Source organism: Aquarana catesbeiana, linkage group LG10 (genome assembly GCF_042186555.1).
Source record: "Aquarana catesbeiana isolate 2022-GZ linkage group LG10, ASM4218655v1, whole genome shotgun sequence".
NCBI classification, from domain to species: domain Eukaryota; kingdom Metazoa; phylum Chordata; class Amphibia; order Anura; family Ranidae; genus Aquarana; species Aquarana catesbeiana.
This window is the reverse complement of record NC_133333.1, coordinates 156,890,224-156,915,687: the sequence shown is the minus strand read 5'-3', so window position 1 is coordinate 156,915,687 and position 25,464 is coordinate 156,890,224. Positions and strand designations below refer to the sequence as shown.

The 25,464-nt window shown below is 42.2% G+C and overlaps 1 protein-coding gene across 3 annotated transcripts in view; it reads right to left on the bottom strand.

The window, feature by feature from the left end:
- Window positions 1–25,464, bottom strand: part of HSPBP1 (HSPA (Hsp70) binding protein 1) — a 123,993-nt gene that overhangs the window by 79,552 nt on the left and 18,977 nt on the right. For all 3 annotated transcript variants that reach the window (XM_073602812.1, XM_073602811.1, XM_073602813.1), the window contains one exon: window positions 25,264–25,401. In XM_073602812.1, the coding sequence (XP_073458913.1) occupies window positions 25,264–25,389 (126 nt within the window). In that variant the 5' untranslated portion in view covers window positions 25,390–25,401. The remainder of the gene's footprint in view (window positions 1–25,263; window positions 25,402–25,464) is intronic.

The window sequence follows — 25,464 nt, the reverse complement described above, 5'->3', positions numbered from 1 at the left end:
TGCCTCAGCTCCACCCCGGAAGGGCCTGACATTTCTTCTGCCATAATTAAATTAGTAGATCTGGCAGGTGCAGAGCCCTGAGCATGAGGCGGGGTTGTATCCTGCTGAATGGGTTTAGAGGGAAGCTGAAACGTCTCAAAAAACGTTTTAAAAGATGAAAAGGTGGATGACAGCTCCTTCACAGAAGCTGCCAAACCAGACTGCTGTTCAGATTCCCTTTCTTTAACCAGGGAGTCTATGCATTCTTTACACAAAACTTTGGTCCATGCTTCCCCTAAACTGTCTCTGCAAGAGGCACACTTCCTTTTAGAGACATGCGTGGACTTTGTTTTTTCTGTAGATTTCTGAAATTACATACAAAAACCACATATTACATTCAGCATATTTAAGTGGAAACAACCCTGGGAGAGTACCAGAACCACTTTAAAGGGAACTGCGCACACCCCCCCCACCCCCTGACCACCCAGGGGGTCTGCCCCCCCTCTAAGTAAGGAACCATACATGAGGGGGAACAATCCTTAGATAGAGAGGACCCTTCCCCAGGGAACTCTTACCTTTGGAAGGCTGGAGATAGCGTCCGTATGAGTTGCAGCATCTGCCTCAGACATGACTGCAGGTGGTTGCCTGTGTAGAGTCTCACACTGTCTCCACGTGTAGCTACTCACTCCAGCCTGAGCCCGGCCCCCTATCAGCACCACGACCCGGAACCGGAAGTCGCAGGTCAAAGGGAAAGCGTCCGCCCCCCCCGCCGGAAATGACGTCACCCGTCGTCCGGCCCGCTGGTTCCAAACTTGCGGCCTGTACAAAGTACAGGGAGAGCACTGTCTCCATGCTGCGGCCCTGTGGACGCGATAGGGGTCCCCCACGACCTGATGCCGCGCTCGGCAAGGAAGGGGTGGCTTCAGCTGCGGTATGTACCGCCACTCTTTATCCTGGAAGCCCCTGCTTCCCTAGGGATGTTCTTTTAGAAGGCCACAATCTCCCTGACTGCACCCGGCCTGGTTCCTCTGCACAGTGTCTCCCCACCAGAGGAAACACTAATAACTGAGGTCCGGCAGGGGAGGAGAGAATTTATGGGCTGGCGCAGTGTTTCCAGAGGAAGGGGAGGAGACCATCTCTCTATTGTGGCTGTCCTGAAATGACCAAAAGGGAAAATTTTATATATATATTATATATATATATATATGCGCTTGCAAGACCGCTGCGCAAATACTGTGTGACAAAGTATTGCAACGACCGCCATTTTATGCTCTAATCTCAGAAAGAGGCTCAGTCCTTAAGTGGTTAAACCCCCCTCCTGCCCAGAATAATTTTCAGCTTTCAGTGCACTCACACTTTAAATGACAATTACTCAGTCATGTAATACTGTACCCAAATGATTTTTTTTTTTTTCATACAAATTGAGCTTTATTTTGGTGGTATTTGATCACCTCTGGGTTTTATTTTTGTGCTATAAAATGGGGGAAAAAAAAAAAAAAAAAAAAAAAAAAAAAAAAGTTTGTTTCTGTGATAAAATTTTGCAAATTTAAATTTTTCTTCATAAATTTTGGCCACAATTTATACTGCTACATATCTTTGGTAAAAAATAACCCACAATTAGTGGATATTATTTGGTCTGTGTGAAAGTTAGAGAGTCTACAAGCTATGGTGCAAATCATAAAAAATTGATCACACCTGATGTACTGGCGGCCTATCTTATTTCTTGCGACCCGAACAAGCCAGGAGAGTACAAATGACCCTCTTTTTGAAAGTAGACATTCCAAGGCATTTAGTAAGAGGCATGGTGAGTTTTTTTAAAGTTGTAATTTCTCACAATTCTTTTCAAAATGAAGATCCCCCCCCCAAATTGTCATTGTAACAGGTTATTTATCTCACAAGGCATGTGCGTACCACAAATGACACCCCAAAATACATTCTGCTACTCCTGAGTATGGCGATACTACATGTGTGAGACTTTTACACAGCCTGGCCACATACAGAGGCCCAACATTAAAGTAGCACATTCAGGCATTCTAGGAGCATAAATTACATTGATCTCATTTCTCAACTACCCATTTACACTTTTGAAGGCCCTGGAGCACCAAGACAATGGAAACGCCCACAAAGTGACCCCATTTTGGAAAGCTAACACCCCAACATATGATCTATGAGGCATAATGAGTCTTTTGAACAGTTCATTTTTCCCCCCAGACATTTTTGGAAATTTGGGGGGGAATGAAAAAAAATGCATTTTCTTTTAACACACAAAAGTTGTCCACTTATAAAGAGATTTCCAACACATAGCATGTACATAGGAGGAGTAGCAGAATGTATTTTGGGGTGTCACTTTTGCGGAGTCGATACCACGTGCAAGACTGTTTACACAGCCTGGCCACATACAGAGGCCCAACATGCAAGGAACACCATTAGGTGTTCTAGGGACACATATCATTCACATACCAAGAGTTAAACCCCAAAATACAGTCTGCTGAGCAAAAGGGTAAACAAACGATTATCTGTGGTTTTAGTAGCGCAGTTGTCCACAGGAGGAGGATAGCACTGGTCCAGGAAACAGGCAGGGACTTGGTCAGCAACAGCGAACGCAATTGTCCAGGCAACAGGCAGGAATACTGTCCAAAGCAACAGTCCAGGGTCAGTGCAGGCAAAGATATTGTCAGCAGTGCCAAAATATTGGTCCTGGTAGTAGGTAGGAACATGGTCCATGTGGCGTAGACAGTTCATGCAACAGGCAGAAGTAGGACCTCATTCAGGACAGGGGTAGAGACTTCTCCCATCCAAATCTCTTTGAAGCCTCCGAGTCTCCAGACCCTAATCTAGGAATGGGAAAACAAAAAATAGTTTGCGTCTTCCAGAAAAAAAATTCTGGAGCCCCTCACTTATGCGAGACCCCTGTTTTATGAAACCCACTAGTTAAGTAGTAGGGTACCAGATCAGTCCAAGAGGCAGGCAAAAAGCATGGTCAAACAGTCCAGGGTTAGTTCCAGATCAGGCAGAGGTATGTACAGAATCGGCAGGCAGAAGCATGGTCGAATAACAAGCCAGGGTCAGTTACAGAGCAAGCAGTGACATAAGGGGTGTGAAGGTAAATGTCAGGAAGCGAGGGATACATTTACCATACTTCACTAATAATGTAGTGAAGTATGGTAACAGCAGAAACAGTCACCTATGCAGAGGCCTGGTTGGGAAGGACCCTGGGGACAATAAGAAGTGGTGTCTCTAACTCCTCCTCTGGAGCACACCTGGCATTCTTTCGGACGTTTTTGGACTGTTGGTCTGGGAGGGATTTTAATCGGGAAAGTGGCTTTTGGAGAGTCTGCTAATCATATCGGATCAAATGTTGTTCTCGTGGGGAATATAAGGGCAGTGATGATTTCCTCCTAGTAGCCAAGGAAGGGTTAGGTGCTTTCGGTGGAGTTGTGGTAGATTATATATTTGTTGTATATGGACAATTGAAAAAATAAATTGATACTTTTTATACCGCTGGTATGTTCGTCTTGTGGAAAGGTAGGGTTTGAGAATTTGGTCGTTGAAGTTGACACTGCCCCCATGAACATATTGTATTCGTGTTGGCTTTTGGATTGGGCCATTCCTCCTGGGGATCTCCACGAAGGTATTACTCTGGATCGAAGACAGCATGTAGACATCCCTTCTGTCCCTCCACATCACAGCCAGAATTTCCTCATTCCGCAAACTCGCTGTCTCCCCTCTTAACTTCTTGTTGACGAGCCTTTGAAGAAAGCCCTTCTGGTTCTTCCTTCCTTCGTTGGTGGGGGGGGGGGGGGGGGGGGGGGGGCGCATGGGAATGCAGCTGGGTGCCCTCCCCTTCTTATACCATGAAGGTATAGGGATACCCTGTGGCTTGATTGCACAATTTATACAGCTTCTCCCCATAGCAGTCCCTTTTGGTGGGAATAAATTGCTTGAAGCCCAGCCTGCCAGTAAATTTGATAGGTGACTCATCCACGCATATGTGTCGGAGTGGCCGATTTTATAAAGCTTGGTGTTTACCATATTTTCATCCATATTTTTTGCTAGAAAATTACTCAAAAGCCCCCAAACACACACACACACACACACACACACACACACACACACACATTTTAGCAGAGAATCTAGAGAATAAAATGGCGATTGTTGCAATATTTTATGTCACACGGTATTTGTGCAGCAGTGTTTTAAATGCAAGTTTTTGGGAAAAGGGACACTTTCATGAATTTTAAAAAACAAAACAGTAAAGTTAGCCCAATTTTTTTTGTATAAATGTGAAAGATGATGTTACGCAGAGTAAATAGATAGATACGAAACATGTCACGCTTTATAACTGCACGCACTCGTGGAATGTCGATAAACTATGGTACCTAAAAATCTCCATAGGCACGCTTTAATTTTTTTTTTTTTTTTTTTTTTTTTTACGGTTACCAAGTTAGAGTTAGAGTTACAGAGGAGGTCTAGTGCTAGAATTATTGCTCTCGCTCTGACGATCGCGGCGATACCTCACGTGTGTGATTTGAACACCATTTACATATTGCGGGCGCGACTTCCAAATGCGTTTTATTTGCTGCACGAGCTCGCGGCGACGCTTTAAAAAAAAAACTTTTTTTTCCTTCTTATTTATTTTAATATTAATAAATTAAAACAATAAAAAAGATTTGCGCTAGGTGCATAAATGATAAATGAATCAATTATGAAGAACAAAATAACCGTGACAGGAGTCCTGCTGCTGAACACTATAACCCCGATATAAGGCAAAAAAGATGTATGGATAATGAACAGTGCAGCGCTGGACATAAACATTAAAAAAAAAAAAAAAAAATATAGCAAAACCAACCAACCAATGATGATATAGTATCAATCAAAAAATAATAATGTGCAAATAAAATGCTGTGAGCAATCAGTAATAATAATGAACCACCAATGTACTAATACCCATCAATGGAAAATAAATGCTCATAAAACCTAAATATATTCAGATGAAAATGTTCAAATAAAAGTGAAAAGTGTCCAAGAAAAAGTCCAAAAAGAATGTGAGATAAAGGGTGCAGGATCCAAATCCAATATTCCACTTAATAGTGCTGCCCACCACCGGGTGAAAAAGTGGAAGCTTACCAGAGAGCCCCTTACTCAGGGGGGTCAAAACAGGCTTAGTAGATCACCATTGATGTCTTGTCAGGATTGCAGCTGATGTGCCTCAGACCTCCTTCCGTGATAGCTTGTCAGCAACAGCAGAAAACACTCAGGAGAGTGTGGTCACAGGATGATTCATGCAGCAAACACTTGTCAGACCACTTGTAGGCCTGAAGCAGCTGGCTGTACAGAGGAGTCTTATCATGTACCGGATCAAGGCTGAGCAAGCCGCTATTGTGGAGTGGATGATTTTCAGAAGGTTTCCCAACTAAGTTACTGAGACGTTCCAGCTCATTGAGGTCCCGGTTGACGCAGTCGAGGTTCTCCTGGAACTCGTTGAGGATCCCCGTTAAACATCCCTTGTGACAGTAATAGGTGGTGACAGGTACTCTTTATGGAGGGATCGGGGGTCTAAAAGATCCCCGATCCCTCCTTTGCACTTCAAAGTATTCAGATTGATGAAAATCAGATATTCCGCGCTTAGGATTAATACCAGCAAGGAACTGCAGCCCCCCCAAGCAAAAGGAAAACACCGAAGTGAAATCCACGTACTAAAGTATGTTCTAATAGGGGAATGGCGCTGTTCACAGACAATTTAAACGAAAAGATAAAATCTAAAAAAATGAAAAAAATAGAAAAAAATAAATAAGAAAATATATAAAATGTGTACACCAAAGTCCACAACAAACTTGGTGAAAAATCCTAAAAAAAAAAAAAAAAAAAAAAAAAAACACACTACAACCTTTTCCAGTGTATATATCATATGGGATGTGGGTGTACAAGTCACCAACATTAATAAGAAGTGAAAATAAACATGAAGAACATAAAAGACATAAAAAATTGGTATAAGTGACACTAAAACATATCCACATTTAAAAATCCCACTGACGTGCCAAGTGACAAACAATTAACAACTATAATTCAACTATAAGACAATATCAGAGTAATTATAGTTGTTTATTTGTTATGTCACTTGGCATGTCAGTGGGATTTTTAAATGTGGATATGTTTTAGTGTCACTTATACCAATTTTTTATGTCTTATGTTCATGTTTATTTTCACTTATTAATGTTGGTGACTTGTACACCCACATCCCATATGATATATACACTGGAAAAGGTTGTAGTATTTTTTTAGGATTTTTCACCAAGTTTGTTGTGCACTTTGGTGTACACATTTTATATATTTTTATCTATTTTTTCTATTTTTTCATTTAGATTTTCTTTTCGTTTAAATTGTCTGTGAACAGCACCATTCCCCTATTAGAAAGTATTCAGAATGCCATTTTCGGCGATTCTGAATACTGTATTTTTTTTTTTTTTAAACCAGCGCCATTGGCAGCCGAGTAAACGGGAAGTGACGTCATGACGTCGCTTCCATGTTTACAATTAGGAGGCTGGAACGAAGCCGCTCACAGCTTTGTTCCAGACTGTCACTAGCCGCCGGAGGCGGCGGATTGTTGATCGTGCCTCCTGGTGGATCAGGAGGCCCGGTAAGAGCGGCGGGAGGGGGGGCGTCCCCTCCCGCTCCTCCGGTATATAACAGCCGATCGCCGGCTCTAAAAAAAAAAAAAAAAAAAAAAAACAAAAAACAGGACTTGGATGATGCCTGCAGCTGCGGGCATCATCCAGGTAGAACCCTCGAAAGCCGAGTACGCACATCTGCATACGCTCAGAGGCAAGGGGTTAAACTCCTCCACTGTTAGAGCTCTCAACTTATAGGGGTGGGCATAATAAGACGTTGGGTTACTTGCTATGAATTGTTGTGCATACAGGTTGCACTGGGCCACAATTGCAGCTAGCAGGTCCTCAGTAAAAATTAAGTGGAAGAAATCTATTAGGGGAAAAACGTTCTGTGTCCACCTGGACTTCTTGCTTGGCAGTCAAAAGGGGGAATGTTAGCTTTTCCTGAATTAGGAGGAAGCCACAAGGGGTTCTGAAGGGAATAGGGAAGGCTGGCAAGGGACCTAACCCTTTGGGACTGAGGTGACACCCCACTGGTACTTGGCCTTTCTTGCTGAGGTACTGCGGGGGTTGTGGATGGCACTGCAGTGCTTGTGGATGGCACTGCCTCCTCACCAGAACGCCTTCATCTGGCGGGCGGAATATCATCCTCCTCTGAGGCGGTCAGTGTTCCACTGCTTAGGACAGGCTCGTAGTTAACGTCAGACTCAGAATCTGAATTTGAGGAGGAATCCGAAGCAGAGAGCTCCCCGTTGCTCTCTCTCAAGAATATTGTACGCCTCCTCAGCTAACAAAAGGTTTTCTAGACATTGTTGGTGATGAGCCTGCACATATGTGCAGCACTGATGACACGGATGGCACTTATGACACTGCGGCAGTGATGGCACTTGTGACACTGATGCAAGTGATAGCAGTTATGGCACTGATGACAAGGGACACCGATGGCACTTCTAACACTGTGGCACTGATGACACTGGACACTGATGACAAATAACACTGATTACACATGGCACTGTGACACTAACAGTGATGAGCACCGACACACTAATGGGCACAATTACACTGACACCGAAGGGCACTATATTTACTGTGCAAGTTGACAGATGATAACTCGCACTCACAGATCTGCAGCACAGAAGTTCTCCCTCCACACACGTTGTCTCTGTGTGAGGAAGGAGAGCCGTCAATGAGAGATGATCTCATGTTTACATTTGAGATCATCTCTCGTTGGACACGCCAATCTCGTGGTAAATATCCAATCCATTTACCACGATCTGTGATTGGCTGTGTCCAAGGGACACTGCGAAAACAGAGTTACCCCCGATGCACGCCTGCGGCAGTGCGCAGGGAACAGTTAAATGGGAGGACGTCCATGGACGCCCCCCCAGCAATTAAGCCCCACGCTGTAGCCGTCTTTCCGTTAGGGTGCGGGCGGGGAGTGGTTAAAGCAACCTTGACAAGTATTTAAAATAAATAATTTTTTCTAAATTTTAAAAACATAAAATTTTCTTTTTCTAATTAACGTTCCTGTTGAACCCCTTATTAACCCCCTAGTTCACTCTAATCAGCACTAGTTAACTCCGTATTCTCCTTCTCCATTCAATTGTAATTTTCCTTGACAATTTGATTTTTTTTCTATTTTATTAACTAAATCGTTAAACCTTTTTTTCTGTTTTTGTTTGTGAACATCACACTGAAAAAGCGCAAAATTGGGGAAAAAAAAAACCCCCCACACACCACAACCCCACTTTACTTCATTTGTAAATGTCGCTTTGTACCAAAATCATAATTTGAGTGTTTTAAAAAAGGTCAAATTACAGAGTAAAGTGCACACTTCATGTGCAGCAACACTATATTTAAACTAACACTGCTTAAAAAAAAATAAATAAAAAAAAAAAAAAAAAAAAAAAAAAAAAAAACACCCCACACACACAAAACGTATGTATTGCGTTATGTTATCTTAAGAAATTACAGAGTTCTTGTCGAATAAACAGGCTTAATACCAAACAGTAGTATACAAATAAGCAGTACAAGGACTAAAATATTAGGATACTAAAACAGCGCTAAAATTAAAACGTGATAAAACGCATTATCACAGCAAGTGGTTTATCCCACAAAGAAAGTCTATAAGCAGTAAATGGCAAGGTAAACAGTTACAAAGAGGTTTTGATTGTAGAATTAAAGTGGTCAAAACGTGCACCTTTCACCAGAAAAAGTGAGCCAATTCCACCATGTGTAGCACACTCCTCCAGGGGGTCAAACTCACCAGAATCACAAAATAAATCAGCGTTAAGGTAGAGTAAACAGCAACCACTCAGATTCTATAGCCACCATCAAGATCCAACAGTACAGGGTCTCCAGGGTTGTGTCATAAAATACAAGAAAAATCGGCACATAGCGTAATCTCATTTATTTTTAGACAGAACCCCCCATATACAAAACGGAACCCTTAGTAAAAACTGCATACATCAAAGTAAAATATCACAAGCACAAAAACATAAGTGACCCAGACGGCGATATCACCGTCATCAGATGTCCAGGGTAAAACAAACGCTTCTTTGCAGACAGCTCCAAACACTTCCGGGTAGGCGATAGAGGGCGGTGGAGCGCACGTCACTACGGCAGCGTCATGTTGGTCACGCCCTTTTTTTTTTTTTTAGAATAAACAGGCTTATAGCAGAAATCTGAAACATTTTCTGGTCCATAAGGGGGTAAAATAGGTGTGAGAGCCGAAGTGGTTAAGGACTGCATTTTGTTGCCTATACGGTGAGCCTAATCTTATATTATAATTTTTATGTACACTTTTTCCAGCTCTATTGCAGGCATCTATCCATGCTAGGGATAATCCTACATCAGCTTAGTCCCCCCCCATCCACAACCACTTGGGATGCGGCACACAACCCAGGAGACTGCAGAATTAGCCTGAAAGCGCCGCACAATCTTAGTTGCACAGTGGGGAGCCAACTGTGAGATATTAGCAAGACACAGTCGACTCCCATAATCAAGATGTTGGCACAGGGGATCCAAAGCAGAGGATCGGGTCCAGTGAAGACAGCCCGAGCTGATAAGTATCCGATTGGTAAAAGTCAGCATCTTCAGTATTTGTTGCTGCTGACTTTTTAATAAAACCATACTGAAGTTTCTCTTTAGGGATGTTTTAATCGATACAGAACTGCTTTAAATGGGGGCATTTTAAAGCGGGGTTCCACCCAAATTTTGAACAATATCTGTATGTATTCTCTTCCTTGCCTAGATGCTGACATGCAGTTTAAAAAAATTGAAATCGCCGTAATTACCTTTCATTTTTCTATTCTTCTCTGCACTTCCTGGTTCTCCTCCCCTGGGAGTAGGCGTGTTTTTAGCCTCTCCCAGACTCCTGGGAGCTAGTCTCAGGCTTCCCAGGATGCCACTGAGCATGTGCGGGAAGGAGCGGTGAATGCTGGGACCACAGCATTCACCACATCCAGGAAATAAATGCTTGTGGGCTTCAAATGCCCACAATGAAGATGGAAACCGCCTGCAGTGAATAATATAAGTTATTCTTTCCGACGAAATCTGACACAGGCGGACATATTACACACAATATGTGAGTATGTAATGCTGAGAAGAAGTTTGTGAATGAACTCCAAAAAAAAAAAAAAAAAAAAAAAAGATAGGTGGACCCCCGCTTTAAATCTACCTACACTCCTGCGTTAACGGTTATTTTTTTCTGGTTACATGGATGTGCAAAATAGGTTAAAAAAGGAAAATAAAATTTTGTATTTTATGTATGCATGTGTCAAACTATACTGTGAGGTTTGATTTACGCCAGAAAGCTCCCTGTCCAGGGAATAGGTGAAACTGCTGCAGTGAGATGCACAAGTATTACGAACAATAATTTGTAACGAAACACTATCTGCGTTTCATCCACCATAAACACAGCACAGAGAGCTAGAAGATAGACTATTACGGTATTTGAATAGGCCTTTATGGCAACAGTTCTCTCCTAGACCTGGGAACATTATTCATAGAAAGAGCATGGTGTTAATCCCAGTTAAAACTGCAAGGAGAAAATGTATGAGCGTTCAGGGTTGTAAACACAAATGTACTCAGGTTTTTTATCACTACCATCTGAGGCCAGAAATTCTTCTGCGGGGCAAACACTTTCCTGTTCTCCATCTGTTTAAGATCACTGGGAGCAGCAAGCAAATGTCAAACTCAGAAGTAAAGGCACTTATCTGTGCTCTTGGTAACATACTTTAATATGACATAATGCTACTACAATAAAGCAAGGAAAAAGTACAGGGACCAGTTTTAAACAGCAGAAATGACATGCACTTTCCTTATGCCGCGTACACACAGCCGGACTTTCCTGGAGAAAAGGTCCGACTGAACCATTCCGTTGGACATTCCGATCGTCTGTGGGCTTCATTGGACTTTTTCCCTTTCTAAAATTTGGACGGACCTAGAAATAAAACAGGTTTCAAATCTTTCCGATGGAATCAGTTCCTATCGGGAAAACCGTTCGTCTGTATGCTATTCCGATGGACCAAAAATGACGCAAGGGCAGCTATTGGCTACTGGCTATTGAACTTCCTTTTTCTAGTCCCGTCGTATGTCATCGCGTTCTAAACTATCAGACTTTGGTGTGATCGTGTGTAGGCAAGTCCGTTTCAGTGGAACTCCGTTGGAAAGACAGTCGGAGTTTATTCTGACGGAAAGTCCAGTCGTGTGTACGCGGCATAACATTTTACAAAATGTCACCCAAACACAGCATACTAGCAAAGCACTGACACTTGGCCAATTATATTCAGTTTAAAACATATATTACTAAAATAGACTGAAAAAGATATTCTGAATCCTGACAGAAATACAGGAGGGCCCGTCTTTGCATATCTCCACTTTTCAGCAAATCGAAGTTGTAGCATTGGATTTTACCTATAGTGTCATCTGTAGACGAAGCAAGCCGTTACAGTCTTAGCACTCAGAATAGTGCTCATAAAGACATCTAGACCCAGCAAACAAGTGTTAACAGCACTGCAGGGAACCCTGCCTGACATAACTAATGGAAACTTGTAGTGAGAAGAATATGCAGTCTGTTATTGCTAACCCATCCTTTTACAAATGATAATTGCCCCATGTCATGTTGAGCCAATAACTTCAGTACGAAGTCACAAAAAAAAAAAAAAAAAAAAGGGAAGGAGTAGTTTATTTCTTAATCCTTATTATTTACAAAGAAAGAACACTAAAAAATTACATGTAATGAGTATACAGTAATTGTGTGGGGCTGCTACAGTGTTGTGGCAGCCATGGAATCCAGGAGAGAGGATTAAACCTTCTGAACAGGCTGCAGCTCTGCAATGCCAGGAGTTTAATAAAAAAGGGGTATGGGACGTAGCAAATGGATAAAGACCCAAAGCCACTGTAAACATAATTCCTGTTTAGATTCCAAATGGAGGGTGGCCAAAAAGGGGTATTAACATAATACCCATTTTGGCTGGAGTCATGAATTGACTACCTAATGCGAATATGATTAATATTTAGAAAGGGCAGGACGTGACCTTGGAACAAAGTTCTTATGATAAAATTTAGAAGTTCCACCCTTCTTAGTTGAACATAGGATGAAGGAAATATAGGATTTCAAGATTACTTCCTATGATTTCACTGACCTTCAGCCTGGCATTAGCGGAGATTCTTATATGTATACAGTACATACATCACATGCTGCAACTTACTGCTGGCGAGCTCGTACTCTGTTGCCTGGCCAGCTATATTGCAGAGTAAGCATTATGTGGAGCATAGCCTATATGACTAAACATAGGGCAATTTTTGGAAAGCCTAGACAAGGATTCAATGAATATTGTTCATTGAATAAACAGCAGCAGCACATTGTGGTTTCATGCAACTTGTTATTATTAGAGTAACTAGTTATTCCCTAAAGCTTATCTAAACCAATAAAATAGCATATGGCAGTTTACCAGCCCTAGGACGAGGGGCAGCATTCATTATTTTAGGCCAGGCATGTCTAAAGTCCGGCCCGTAGGCCAATTGCACCCCACATTCGGGTTTTGAACAGCCAGTCTGGTAATTTGGACACGTGTATCATTTGTGGCCCCCAACGAATCCCCGTACGCTGGGGGCCACAAAAGATATATATGCTGGCTGCCTTGGAGGGGACAGGGAGGGGGTGGGACAAGTGCCGTACATACAGGAGAATTTTCTGTTTACACGGCGGCCTCTGTAATAGGAAGTCCCGTCTCCTGCGCTGTCATTGGACGACAGTTTTGTCCATCATAGGAGGCGGGACTTTATATTAAAGAGACTGCAGAGAAAACAGGAGGAGATTGTAATCTGTATGTAATCTGTTGGCGCTCATCCCGCCCTCCTCCCTGTCCCCTCCAAGGCTGCAGAGGGGCAGCGATAGGCTGCACTGATGGCAATGGTGAGTCTGCATTCATGGCAATGGGGGTACTGCATTCATGGCAATGGTGAGGCTGCATATGGGCACTGACTCTGATTTTGCTTCACAGTTCTATATTTAAATTTTTTTTCCTAAAACTTCCCTCTTAAAGTGAAGATGCGTGTTATACGCCGATAAATACAGTATATCCAAATAACACACACCCAAGATCATCTCTTCCCCACACATAGCCACAAAGGCAAGAGAATTCTTGTTGGGCAGTATATTAGTGCTCGGACGAACACACTTAAAAACCAAATTAATGGTTCAAAGAATGTCAGGCAAAATAGTCGTCCCTCAAGCATTTTCACTTCATAAAATCTGCCCCCCCCCCCCCCCCCCCCAATTTTAGACGTTTTGCCTTACTTTCACCTGGTGATCCTGCAAATACCACATTTCCTGTCCTAGGGTGGCTACACTCACCAACTCCACTGTATCTACTGAGGGAGCCATGGTTGGCACCCAGGCTGGACTTCAAGCATGTCTTCCTCTCCTCCATTACATGAGGGTTGGGGAAATGGAGAATTACAAAAATGTCTTGGTTTATGCTTTTAGTTCAGCTCAAACAGGACATGTCAAGAACACTGCATTGTTGGAAATATCAACAGGTATTTTCTGCACTTACTAAAAGTGTTCTTGGTCTGAAATATAAAAACTAATGTACAGTGGCAGGAAAAAGTATTTGAACCCCCTGGAATTAACTGGTTTCCTGCAGTAATTTGCCAATTCTAATGTCTCATGTCCTTGTTGAACCCACCCTTAAAAAACACACAATGCAGAATCCTTAATGAGGTAAAGAACTCTTGAGTAACAGTTAATGGCCTGAAGACAGTTCAGGAGTCCACCATATGCAAGTCTTTGTTTGAACAGGCAGGGTGTGTCCATGGCAGAACACCAGGGATGAGCCTGCTGCTCTCAAAAACACGTTTGCCGAAGAGTGCCTTGGCAACCCACAATGCTACTGGGAAAACGTTTTTTTTTTGGGACTAATTAAACAAAAGTTGAATTGTTTGGGAAGAATACTCAACACTATGTATGGCACAGCTTACCAACATGAAAACATGATCCCAATGGTGAAGTATGGTGGAAGGAGCATCATGATTTGGGTTTGCTTCTGTGCCTTAGGGCCAGGACCACTTGCCATCATTGAGGGGAAAAGGTTTAACAAAATATCCCACAGCAGCGGTGTTGAACTGAATTTCAATGTGGGCCACTTCAGCATTATGGTTGCTCTCAAGGGGTCGGTTGTATCTGTAAGACTGTGGGGGATATTTACGAAAGGCAAATCCACTTTGCACTACAAGTGCAAACTACTAGTGCAAAGTGCACTTGAAATTGCATTTGGAAGTGCAGTCGCTGTAAATATGAGGGGTAGATCTGAAATTTGTAGTGCAAAGTGGATTTGACTTTAGTAAATAACCCCTTATGTAGTTACTTAGATACTCATTAGTGTGCAGCGTACAGCGTGTAGAGTTCACAAGTGTGCTACATACAGACTGCAGAGTCAAGGAGTGCGCTGTGTACAAAGTGCAGTGTTGAGGAGTGTGCGACATACAGAGTGCTCGGTTTATGGGTGCTCTACATATAGAATGCAGAGTTCAGAAGTATGCGGTGTGCAGAGTTCAGAAGTGTGCTGTACACCGCACCATCTACCCGGCTCTAGTGCCTCCCGGCAGTGTAGGTGGCTCTGTGTCTCTCCCTCTCACTTACAGGGAGATCATTGGTGGGCACTGCTGTGCCCCACCGTAAGTGCGTGCAGGGATCAGCAAGAGCCAGGAGGTAGCGCAATGGAGTTCCACCACGTTCCAGCTGAAAAAAAAAAAAAAAGCCCTGAGTGCAAGGGCCACACTGAAATGGCCATTGGGCCTTGTGTTTGACACCTATGTCCTACAGGTTAATGTCAGGGTGGCTGTCTGCCAGCTGAAGCTTAGTAAAAAGTTGAGTGATGCAGCAGAACAATAAATCCACCACAGACTGGCTTTAGAAAAATACACCTCATAGAATGGCCCAGAGTCCATACCTTAAACCAGTGATTCCCAAGCTGTGTAACGTGTGAGATTTGCAGGTGTGCCGTGGGAGTTTTGAAAAATATTTGAAATTGCTAGCGTTTTGAAACCTTGAACATATCGAAAAATTAGATGGTAAAGCAATGTCACAAAAGTTACTTTTTTTATGTTCTTCACCACAAAAATCAAATATCTTTTCAGGCGTGCCGTGAAAATTTGGTTCGCCGCAAGACAATAAAAGTTTGAGAAACATTGCCTTAAACGCCATAGAAATGCTGTGGAATGACCTCAAGAGCCAGGGAATGGTAAAGGGCACTTATTTGGAAACTATGATCTTGCGCATTATCTGTGCCATATACAGTGATATTTTATCTAATTTTTTTGGATTTGTGCAGTGTTCATAGTGCACCAATTTGTGGATTATCTAAAATTTCAATGAAGATAATTTAAAATTTACTTTGTCTTTTGATCAGGAACAATGAACATAAAAGAGACCAGATGAGGGCATTTCCTTCTTTTACTGTAACTCTACGACTGACAATCCCTTACAGCATGCTGACAGCTTTTCTCCACCAAAAAAAGATCAAAGGCATTCCCACTGGACAATATCAATGTATTTCAAGGAACTGGTCAGATCACAATATCTTTGAGAAGGAGGCTAAAGATCTACGTTTAAGATTTAAAGAAAGATGCTCAATGGGCACAGCATCCATAGAGGATGAGGTGCACTGCCCTCCCCAAACACCTCCACCTAGACTCAGTCATGTCTATACCACCTATGCATTATTTCACTTTTCATAGTAGGTTGAATAAAGACAATAATCCATCCAGTTCAACTTGTGAAATTGTATGTGCGTCAATGTCGGTGATCATTTTCCATATCCCTGCATGTTGTGTTCACCAAGATGCACGTCCCCAAGAGTCTTTATCAATACTCCCCGGAAGAGTTCCACATCCTTATCGCCCGGACAGTGATAAAAACCCCTACGCAGCCTATGGTTAAACTTCTCCTCCAAGCTCATTGTGTAGCCCGTGTCCTCTTCCACTCCTGAAGCAGAAAAGTTTTCTACACTGGGATCACCATTGAGGTATTCGTAGATCGCATATCACATCTCCTCTCAAGCGTCTCTTCTCCAGGGAGAATAAATTTAGTGCTTGTAGTCGTTCCTCATAATTGAGGTCCTCCGGTCCGCTTATTAATTTAGTTACCCTTCTCTGGACTCTCTCCAGCCCCAGTACATCCTTCCTGAGGACTGGTGACCAGAACTGGACTACTCCAGATGTGGCCGAACCAGAGTTTTATAAAGTGGCAGGATGATCGTTTTATCTCTGGAGTAAATTCCCTTTTTTATGAAAGCTAATAGTCTGCTGGATTTGCTTGCAGCAGCTTGACATTGCCTGCTATTGGTCAGTCTGTCTTCTACCAGGACCCCCAGATCTTTCTCCATCCTTGATTCCTCCAAAGGTTTTCCCCCCTAGTGTGTAGTTTGCGTTTATTTTAGTCCCCCCCCCCCCCCCTCCAAGTGCATCACTTTACATTTTTCAACATTAAACTTCATCTGCCTCATATCAACTTTTATATCATTTATGAATAAATTACCGTATTTATCGGCGTATAACATGCACCCCAAGTTTAGGAGGGAATTTTAAGGAAAAAAAAAAAAAAAAAAAAAATTACATTTAAATGCCCATCAATGCAGCCTCATCAGTGTTCATCTGCAGCCTTGTTAGTGCAGCTTTGCCCCAGTGCAGAATTGTCAGTGCAGCCTTGTCCCCAGTGCCGCCGACATACACAAGTTTAGTGTGTATTTTGAAATATGGTGTCGCGGAGTCCGGAGGGACTCGCCGAGAACACAGTGACTGGGGGGAGCCGAGATACACATAACCGAGGGTTCTCGGCTCTTCTCGGCGCCCTTCAGTCACGCCCAGTCCCTATGATGGACATAACAGAGGTCCAATGGCGGGACTGGGCGGGACTGTGAACGGCGCCGAGAAGAGCCGAGAACCCTCGGCTATGTGTATCTCGGCTCCGCCCAGTCACTGTGTTCTCGGCGGCGCTCGTTCAGATGAGTCCCCCTGAACTCCGCGGCGCCATATTTAAAAATACACGCTATGTGAATGTCGGCGGCGATCGCTCCGATAGATCACAAAAATAGCGGGGATCGGCGTATAACACACACCCACGATTTTCCCCTGATTTTAAGGGAAAAAAAAAAAGTGCGTGTTATACGCCGATAAATACACTTGGTCCCAAGACAGAGACACTTGGTCCCAAGACAGAGACACTTTTATGCAAAGGAATAGCACAGTGCCTAAAGTGCTTTACTGTTCAGGTGTATGCCCGTTCAGTAAGCAAAACCCCATCTCCCAGCGAGAGGGACAGAAAGGAGTAGGTGGATTGCTGAAGGTGTAACCACCTCTAACCTCTCAAAACAGCAAACAGACCATTACTGAGACCTACATGACAGATGAAGTGCCCCTGCTGGAAAAACAAAAAGGAGAGAGGAAAGAAATAACAGCTGATTCAAGATTATAGTAATATTTGTGTTAGCCTATCCCATACTTCTTTAAAGACAAGAACCGCACATTCAAGGGGCTAAAAATGATAAAGAGGGGACGTCTATCCATTTTATAAAATGGTTATATTCAGCAATTAGAGCACATTAGGAGTATCCTCATCACTGGTACTGTTTATGACGACTCAACCATCTCTGGGTTTCTGCCGCCTACACCTTCCATTAGTTAGACATGCCAAGTCTATAGGTAGTTCACTACAAAAAATAAATAATAATAATAATAATAATAATAATAATATTTAAAATAACAAGGTACAGGTGTGAGACAGAAGTTCTCATATCACTGCCAGAACATATGCACTATACTGTATATAGCTGAGGCTACATACAATTTGTTAGCCTAGAAAAAAGTTTGTTTGAGCCAGCTTAGCCCAAACTAGTTAAAAGGTACAGTAAACCTGGGAAGTCAGCATTAGGGCACCTTTCAGTGCAGTGTTTGCACTACTTGCAAAAATATACACAATAACAATCAGTTTGATCTGCGGAACAGAAAGACTATTTCTCTAGGCACTTTGCTAATTGCAATATAGAGGGAGTGATCAATGTTCTTCTATGCTCCTTCCATGGGGGAAGACCAAATGGACCCTCAAAGTTCATGTTTGACCATATTTCCTCGGGTAATTTTTGCTCATCCATAGCTTGATAAGCTCCTTTCTAACATAATGGCAAAATGCCACTTTTTTTTTTTTTTTATTGGCACAATTTCTTCTCTATTTCCATCAGGATATCCAGCCAGTGTGTCTGTTTTTCAAAAGAACACGCTCTTCATATATATATATATAAGTTTAAACCATTTAACACTGGAAGGGGTACTTATAATGGTCAGCTTCTATTTATACGTGTAAAATCTGATACCAGTTTGGCGTTTTTAAATCAGCTGTAAATTTAATACTGACCTTCCCACCTCATCTATGTGTGTTTTTTTTTTTGGGGGGGGGGGGGGGGGGGATGCAGCCACCACATCAAAGTAGTATTACATTACTACTACAATATAACATTTTTGATTTTGGGTTGAATACCGCTTGAACCTCAAAAGTAGATGGATTTATAGGCTCAAGGCTGATTTTTCACAAGGTCTAACTGATTAGGTAAATTTTGCCTGTTTTTGTATACATTTAAAAGAGGACACATTGCATTTGTGTTTTCCTTACAAATATAACTGAATGTATTCAATTTATATTAGACACTTTTTTTTGTTTTTGTAATTAGCTATACCTTCTGACCACTTTTGCTGGAAGAATTTGACATGTATACTGTGTCTCTGCAGTGACTCTGGTGAAGTATTACCTTTACAATTTCTCGCATGGCACACTGTGCACAATATGATCTATCTAAATGTCAGCCAAGTAGAAATGAATGCCTCATTTGAACCTGCATGGATTTTTTTACTTCATTTGTCCAGTAGAGATCCTACTATGATCTGGCTGGATTTCTCCCCTTGATGTGCTTGCGAATACACATGGAGGTCCTAGGTTTTCAGCAGATGGACTATGCTTTTATATTACTGCAGCATCATCTGGACACGTGGTATAGGTGTTGGTTACATATAGAACCAGTGGATATTTATACATTACCATTATACATCATCACCAACACAAATTAGTTAACTTCAACGCCGTTATCACTGACAATAGTGGACTAGATCACTAGTGGTCACCTCTTTTTAGGATTACTAGTGACATGAATATGGCAAGACCTTCAAGTGAATGGGTTCTCTAATTACAGGTCATGTATGCATTCTCTAGAGCTTGAATTTACTAACAAGGACTGCCTGAACAATTCCAAGTTTCTAAAGGGTGATCACATTGAATGCCAACCACAATTCTATAGTGTTAGAAGCCATGGCAGGTCCTTTATGAAGCCATTCCTTTGGAGGTTCCAGTGTGTTTCTTTCCATGAAGGCTTGCTCTGTATGGCAATTGATAAACTGGCTTTAACATAGTGGCTGTATTGACCATTAAGGACTATACGGATTATGCTTTTCAGCCATTTTTCATTTCCTCTGGCTTTCTATGCGATATCTGAGATACAAATTTACTCCATTTACCTATACTTGGTACCAATAAATTCAAAGGCAATTGTATATTCATTCCATTTGCGGTTTAGTGGTCATATATAGCCAATGTTTATTTTAAAAAGGTTTTTTAGAAGAAGTTTTGTATATGTGGGTGGGGGTATTTACTTTTTGATTGAATTACATTGTTTTACCTAAAGCTATTTATTTTCCTTTCATAATTCTGATATTTGGAGTCATGGTCTATTTCTCTCCTTTTCCTTTTTTCCTCTGGTCCAGTTAAGCAACACAGTTGGGTCACCTTTCTGCTCCAGGATGCAACTAGTCAGTAAATAGGCAGTAGAAAAATTATAAAGAAGGTCAACTCTCCGCTCTTTCTTCCTGCCAGCAAGATCTTTGCAAGCAGATGCTAGTGTAGCATAGTCCAAGTGATGCCTTTATCTCTCAGTACTGCTGTACATGATGCTGTAATCAAGTCAAGTTCAGGCATTTACACCAGACATAATGTCATATGCCACAAGGGGGGGGGGAGAGAGTGTAAACGGAACATAGGAGATCAATATCGCCAGAAGTTATTGGTTTTTCAGCCAACTTCATAGGACTTTTTCAGTGGGATATGGAAGCAAGACAGGTTGCCAATTTTTCCAGGCAACAAGCTTATTTTCAGTTTAATATTAGTTATAATTTAATACAGTTACATTTTTACCAATAAGCCCTTACCATCCCAATGTATCAAAACAGGATTTTCAAACTTCTCTGCTTCAGTATGTCACAGTACATGTTGGCATTCATGGTTCCCTCAATGAACTGTAGCTCCCCAGCGCAGCAGCACTCATGCAACCCCAGACCATGACACTCCCACCACCATGCTGGACTGTAAACAAGACACATTGTCTTTGTACGCCTTACCAGGTTGCCTCCACACACACTTGGCACCATCTGAACTAAATAAGTTAATCATGGTCTCATCAGACCACAGGATATGGTTCCAGTAATCCATGTTCTTAGTCTGCTTGTCTTCAAACTGTTTGCGGGCTTTCTTATGCATCATTTTTATAAGAGGCTTCCTCCTGGGATGGCAGCCACGCAGACCAATTCAATGCAGTGTATGGTTTTAACACTGACAGGCTGACTCCCCACCCCCTTCAACCTCTGCAGCAACGCTGGCAGCACTCATACATCTATTTCCCAAAGACAACCTCTGGATATGACACTGAACACGTGCACTCAACTTCTTTGGTCGACCATTGGCGAGGCCTGTCCTGAGTGGAACCTGTCCTGTTAAACCTCTGTATGGTCTTGGTCACCGTGCTGCAGCTCAATTTCAGGGTCTTGGCAATATTCTTATAGCCTAGGCCATCTTTATGTAGAGCAACAATTCTTTTTTTCAGATCCTCAGAGAGTCCTTTGCCATGTTGAACTTCCAGTGACCAGTATAAGAGAGGGAGAGTGATACCACCACATTTAACACACCTGCTCCCCATTCACACCTGAGCCCTTTGTCACACTCTAGATAAACACAGTATATTTGTCAGGTGCAAAAGGTCATGTATACGCACTTAGAGAGCCCAGAACTACTTCTTTTGATTGGAAAAAACAGAGAATGGAAGCGGGACTTTGTGTGAGGCAAGCTGATGAATGTGTACAAATTTAAAAATTCAACATAAAATATCAGAGGCAAATCTTATAAAGGATGAGGTTATTCAAAAGAAATATTGCAGGGTGATGTTGGTATAAAATTTAATAACAGATCTTGAAGCCAGGTACACTCGTGAATGAACACGTATTGGATCACCATGGAGCATATTGTAAACAATATATAAACAGACATATTTCAATTATAGGGTATACAATTTGTAAAGAAAATACATTTTACAGTAAAATATTATGTGCATCACAGGTTGTTAACTCTACGCGTTTCTTGGCTTGTAACCAATCATCAGGAGTCATGATGCAATTGAGCTGTATTGGAACAATAACCGTATATTAATATATGTACACATGTATGGAGGAAAAGGATATTAGGAATGCAAGTAACTAATATACTCACAAATAATGAATTGGTCAATATTGACCCATATGTAAAAATATGCAGTGTTGATCCGGGTCCACCAAATCTCTCCCGGGGTTGAGGCAGAGAGCAAGCCCCAAGATGACGTCGGCCACGGCCATCAATGGGATCGGGGCACCCACGGGGGTCGCCAGGCCGACACAGACAACGAGGCCCAGGAGTCAAAAGAAGAACTGTGGGGGTGAAAGAGAAATGAGGTGAAATCTATTTCACTCATTTCCCCCACACTCATCTTCTGCTCTCATCTTTCATCCACACATGCACACTCACTTTCTCCTCGGTCTAACACTGCTGCCTTTTTTTCCCTCCCTCATTCACTCTCCACCCCACACATTTAGGACACCTCTCACATTTCACCTCATTTCTCTTTCACCCCCACAGTTCTTCTTTTGACTCCTGGGCCTCGTTGTCTGTGTCGGCCTGGCGACCCCCATGGGTGCCCCGATCCCATTGATGGCCGTGGCCGACGTCATCTTGGGGCTTGCTCTCTGCCTCAACCCCGGGGGAGATTTGGTGGACCCGGATCAACACTGCATAATTTTTACATATGGGTCAATATTGAACAATTCATTATTTGTGAGTATATTAGTTACTTGCATTCCTAATATCCTTTTCCTCCATACATGTGTACATATATTAATATACGGTTATTGCTCCAATACAGCTCAATTGCATCATGACTCCTGACGATTGGTTACAAGCCAAGAAACGCATAGAGTTAACAACCTGTGATGCACATAATATTTTACTGTAAAATGTATTTTCTTTACAAATTGTATACCCTATAATTAAAATATGTCTGTTTATATATTGTTTACAATATGCTCCATGGTGATCCAATACGTGTTCATTCACGAGTGTACCTGGCTTCAAGATATGTTATTAAATTTTATACCAACATCACCCTGCAATATTTCTTTTGAATAACCTCATCCTTTATAAGATTTGCCTCTGATATTTTATGTTGAATTTTTTAATTTGTACACATTCACCAGCTTGCCTCACACAAAGTCCCGCTTCCATTCTCCGTTTTTTCTTATTTACTGGGATGGAGGCACGTTGGTGTGTTTTCATAAAAATTAAGTGGACAGGTCACAACCCCATTTCTTGCTACTTCTTTTGATTGTTCACATTATGCAAGTTATAAATGGCAGACAGCCTACTTCCTTAAGGAGGCTCAAGTACTGCATGATGGCTAGAGGCCAACTTATTCTTGTAGATGTGGAGCGTCTGCTGGTACAAATAAGCATCACAACCAATGGAGTGTAAGCCCCTGTTCACATTGGTGCGATCTGACATGCAGCCTATTGCCAGCAATAGGAGAGTCCCAATCGCTGCAGTGCCACACCGATTTCCAAATATAGTTCCTGCAGTACTTTTGGCAACTTCAATAGACGTCTGTGCATGAACCCACACAGATGTCTTTCAAGTCACCTCTGAAGTCGGACTGAAATGCGGCTTTGAAATCGTGCAAGTTCAGATGAAGTCGCATGATTTCAAAGCTGCGTTCAGTGTGAACAAGGGCTAAAGGCTTGTTTTGTTTGCAACCCAAACCTAAAACCTGAATGTGTGTCATCTTATGGATATTTATCCATATACCTTCAGTTCATGGTCTGCTTATAGGTGCTCTGTGACTAGGGTTTTTATTCTAAAACTGGTCTGATTACTTGGCTACACAACCTGGCTTGTCCTTGAAACTGCTGTTTCTGCTACCTGCCTTCTGACCTCCAGTTTAACTGACCACTCATCCTGTCCTCTGCTTCTGTTACCACAATCTGATATTACCTATCATTGCCCTGAGAAAAGACTTTGTGACCTGCACCCCCTTGCCCGTTTACCTATACTTCTAGACATTAAGCATGCATCGACACATACATCTCTGTAGCTTTTATTAGCAGTCTCCAGTGGAGCCATTACCTGTGGAGCCATCAGCTATCACTGACTCTGCACCTCCAGCAAGCCAAATACATTTCCCTAGTGGCACGGAGGAGGGGAATGAGGTGGGGGGTAAAATGGTAGAGACTGGAGATCCTCATGAATGTTTGGCAATCTGAAGAACTGGTGGCCCAGAAGAACAGAACGTTAATGTAACCTTCTTAGCCTCTGCTAGTCAGACTGAACCGTCTTCTTCACTGACCAGTAGTCCATCTCAGGTTGGAATTCTTTCAATTGAAAGCCTGGATTTTTAGCAGCAAATACTAAGAAAAGGTTTATTCTGACAGAGTAATCGACATGTTTCCACAAGAGTAGCAAACTTGTTACAAGGAATAAAAAAAAAAAAAAAAAAAAAAAAAAAAGCTATGCTAAAGGTGTGGAAAGTTTTATACATGTGGTGTAAAAAGGATAATCTCACTCTTCCTTCGGTATCACCCATTCTAGAATTTCTTCAAGGAGGCGTTGACAAAAATCTAGCTCTTTGTACTCCGTATGTTCAGATTTCAGCACTGGCTTTCTAGACATGAAGCATGCAGAAGATCATTTAAATTAGAAGATTCATTTAATCTAGTAAGCATTCCATGCTAGCCCAGCAAAAGGCTATGCACTCCTTGGGATGTGTCCAAGGTCCTGATTGGACTAACCATATCACTCCTCCAAACGTTACTGGACTGTTGCCTAAAGATTAGGACTTTAAAGATTCTTCTAACCATCACAACAGCCAGGAGAGTAGGGGATCCTAAAGGCTTGACAGTCAAAAGACTTTATCATACAATTCAACCCAATAAAGTCATCTTAAAATAGATACACGTATTTACCAAAAAGGTAGCCAAATATTCGACCAGATCCTTGGTGACATTCTGGGCACAAAAAGCTTCTGTGGAACAAATCTGCAAAAGCAGACACTTGGTCAAACCAGGATACCTTCAAACTGGCATTTGGTTCTACAGGTCCCACCCTTGTGTAGCTTTAACTCTTGCTTTGCTGTCCTGGAAGATACTTTGGGAAAACCCCAGTTAGTCTTTCTGGTAATGATATATTTCTATAAATCTTTCAGAACAGCAAGCTGGCTTCCTACCCTTGCTTTTTAGCTTTTAAAATGCATTATTCCCTCATGCACTGGTGGAGATAATTTACTTTTATCCCAACTGAGTGAGAATGGCGAGAGACGCTGTTTGTTACTGTCCTGGAAGATTGATAGAAATATTGGTAGCGACTGGTAAAACCAAGTGTTGATTTTTAAAGTTAAGCCTGGTACACACTATTCGTGCGACAATCCAGTGCTTTTGCAATCTCACCTGCTGAGCTATTGTGTTGTGACGGGGAACGCCAGACAGAACACACTGGTGCCGATCGGCAGACCTTTTTTTTGGTCATGCCCCTTCTGTTGGGCCAGCGGCCTACACACGGGCCGAATGCCGCCCGATATTCGGACCGTGTGTACGACCTATTAGAGTGATCCCATCAAGTGCTGCTAACAATAGTCAAGGGGTCCAATCTGTTTATTAGAGGGCGGTGGGATGCGAGGACCCCCTTGCTTTACATAAAGGATTGCAGGCAGAGAAGGTTTTTAGGTTGCTTTCAGAGAATCCCATCCCCCAAATTTAATCCCAAACCCTTCAATTAGATTTATACCTCTTCAGACATCTGTTCCATTTGGTCTGATGTGGTCGATTCATTGCCGGCCTCAATGGCCATATGTAGAAGTCCCTGGAGATTGTGTGGATGTTGCCTGTTTCCTTCATGTCCTCCATCCGCCATGATAAATTCTCACTGTGGACAGTAAAAACAAGATGTGGCTTAATTTAAATCTGCTGTGTATGTTTTGGCATGAAT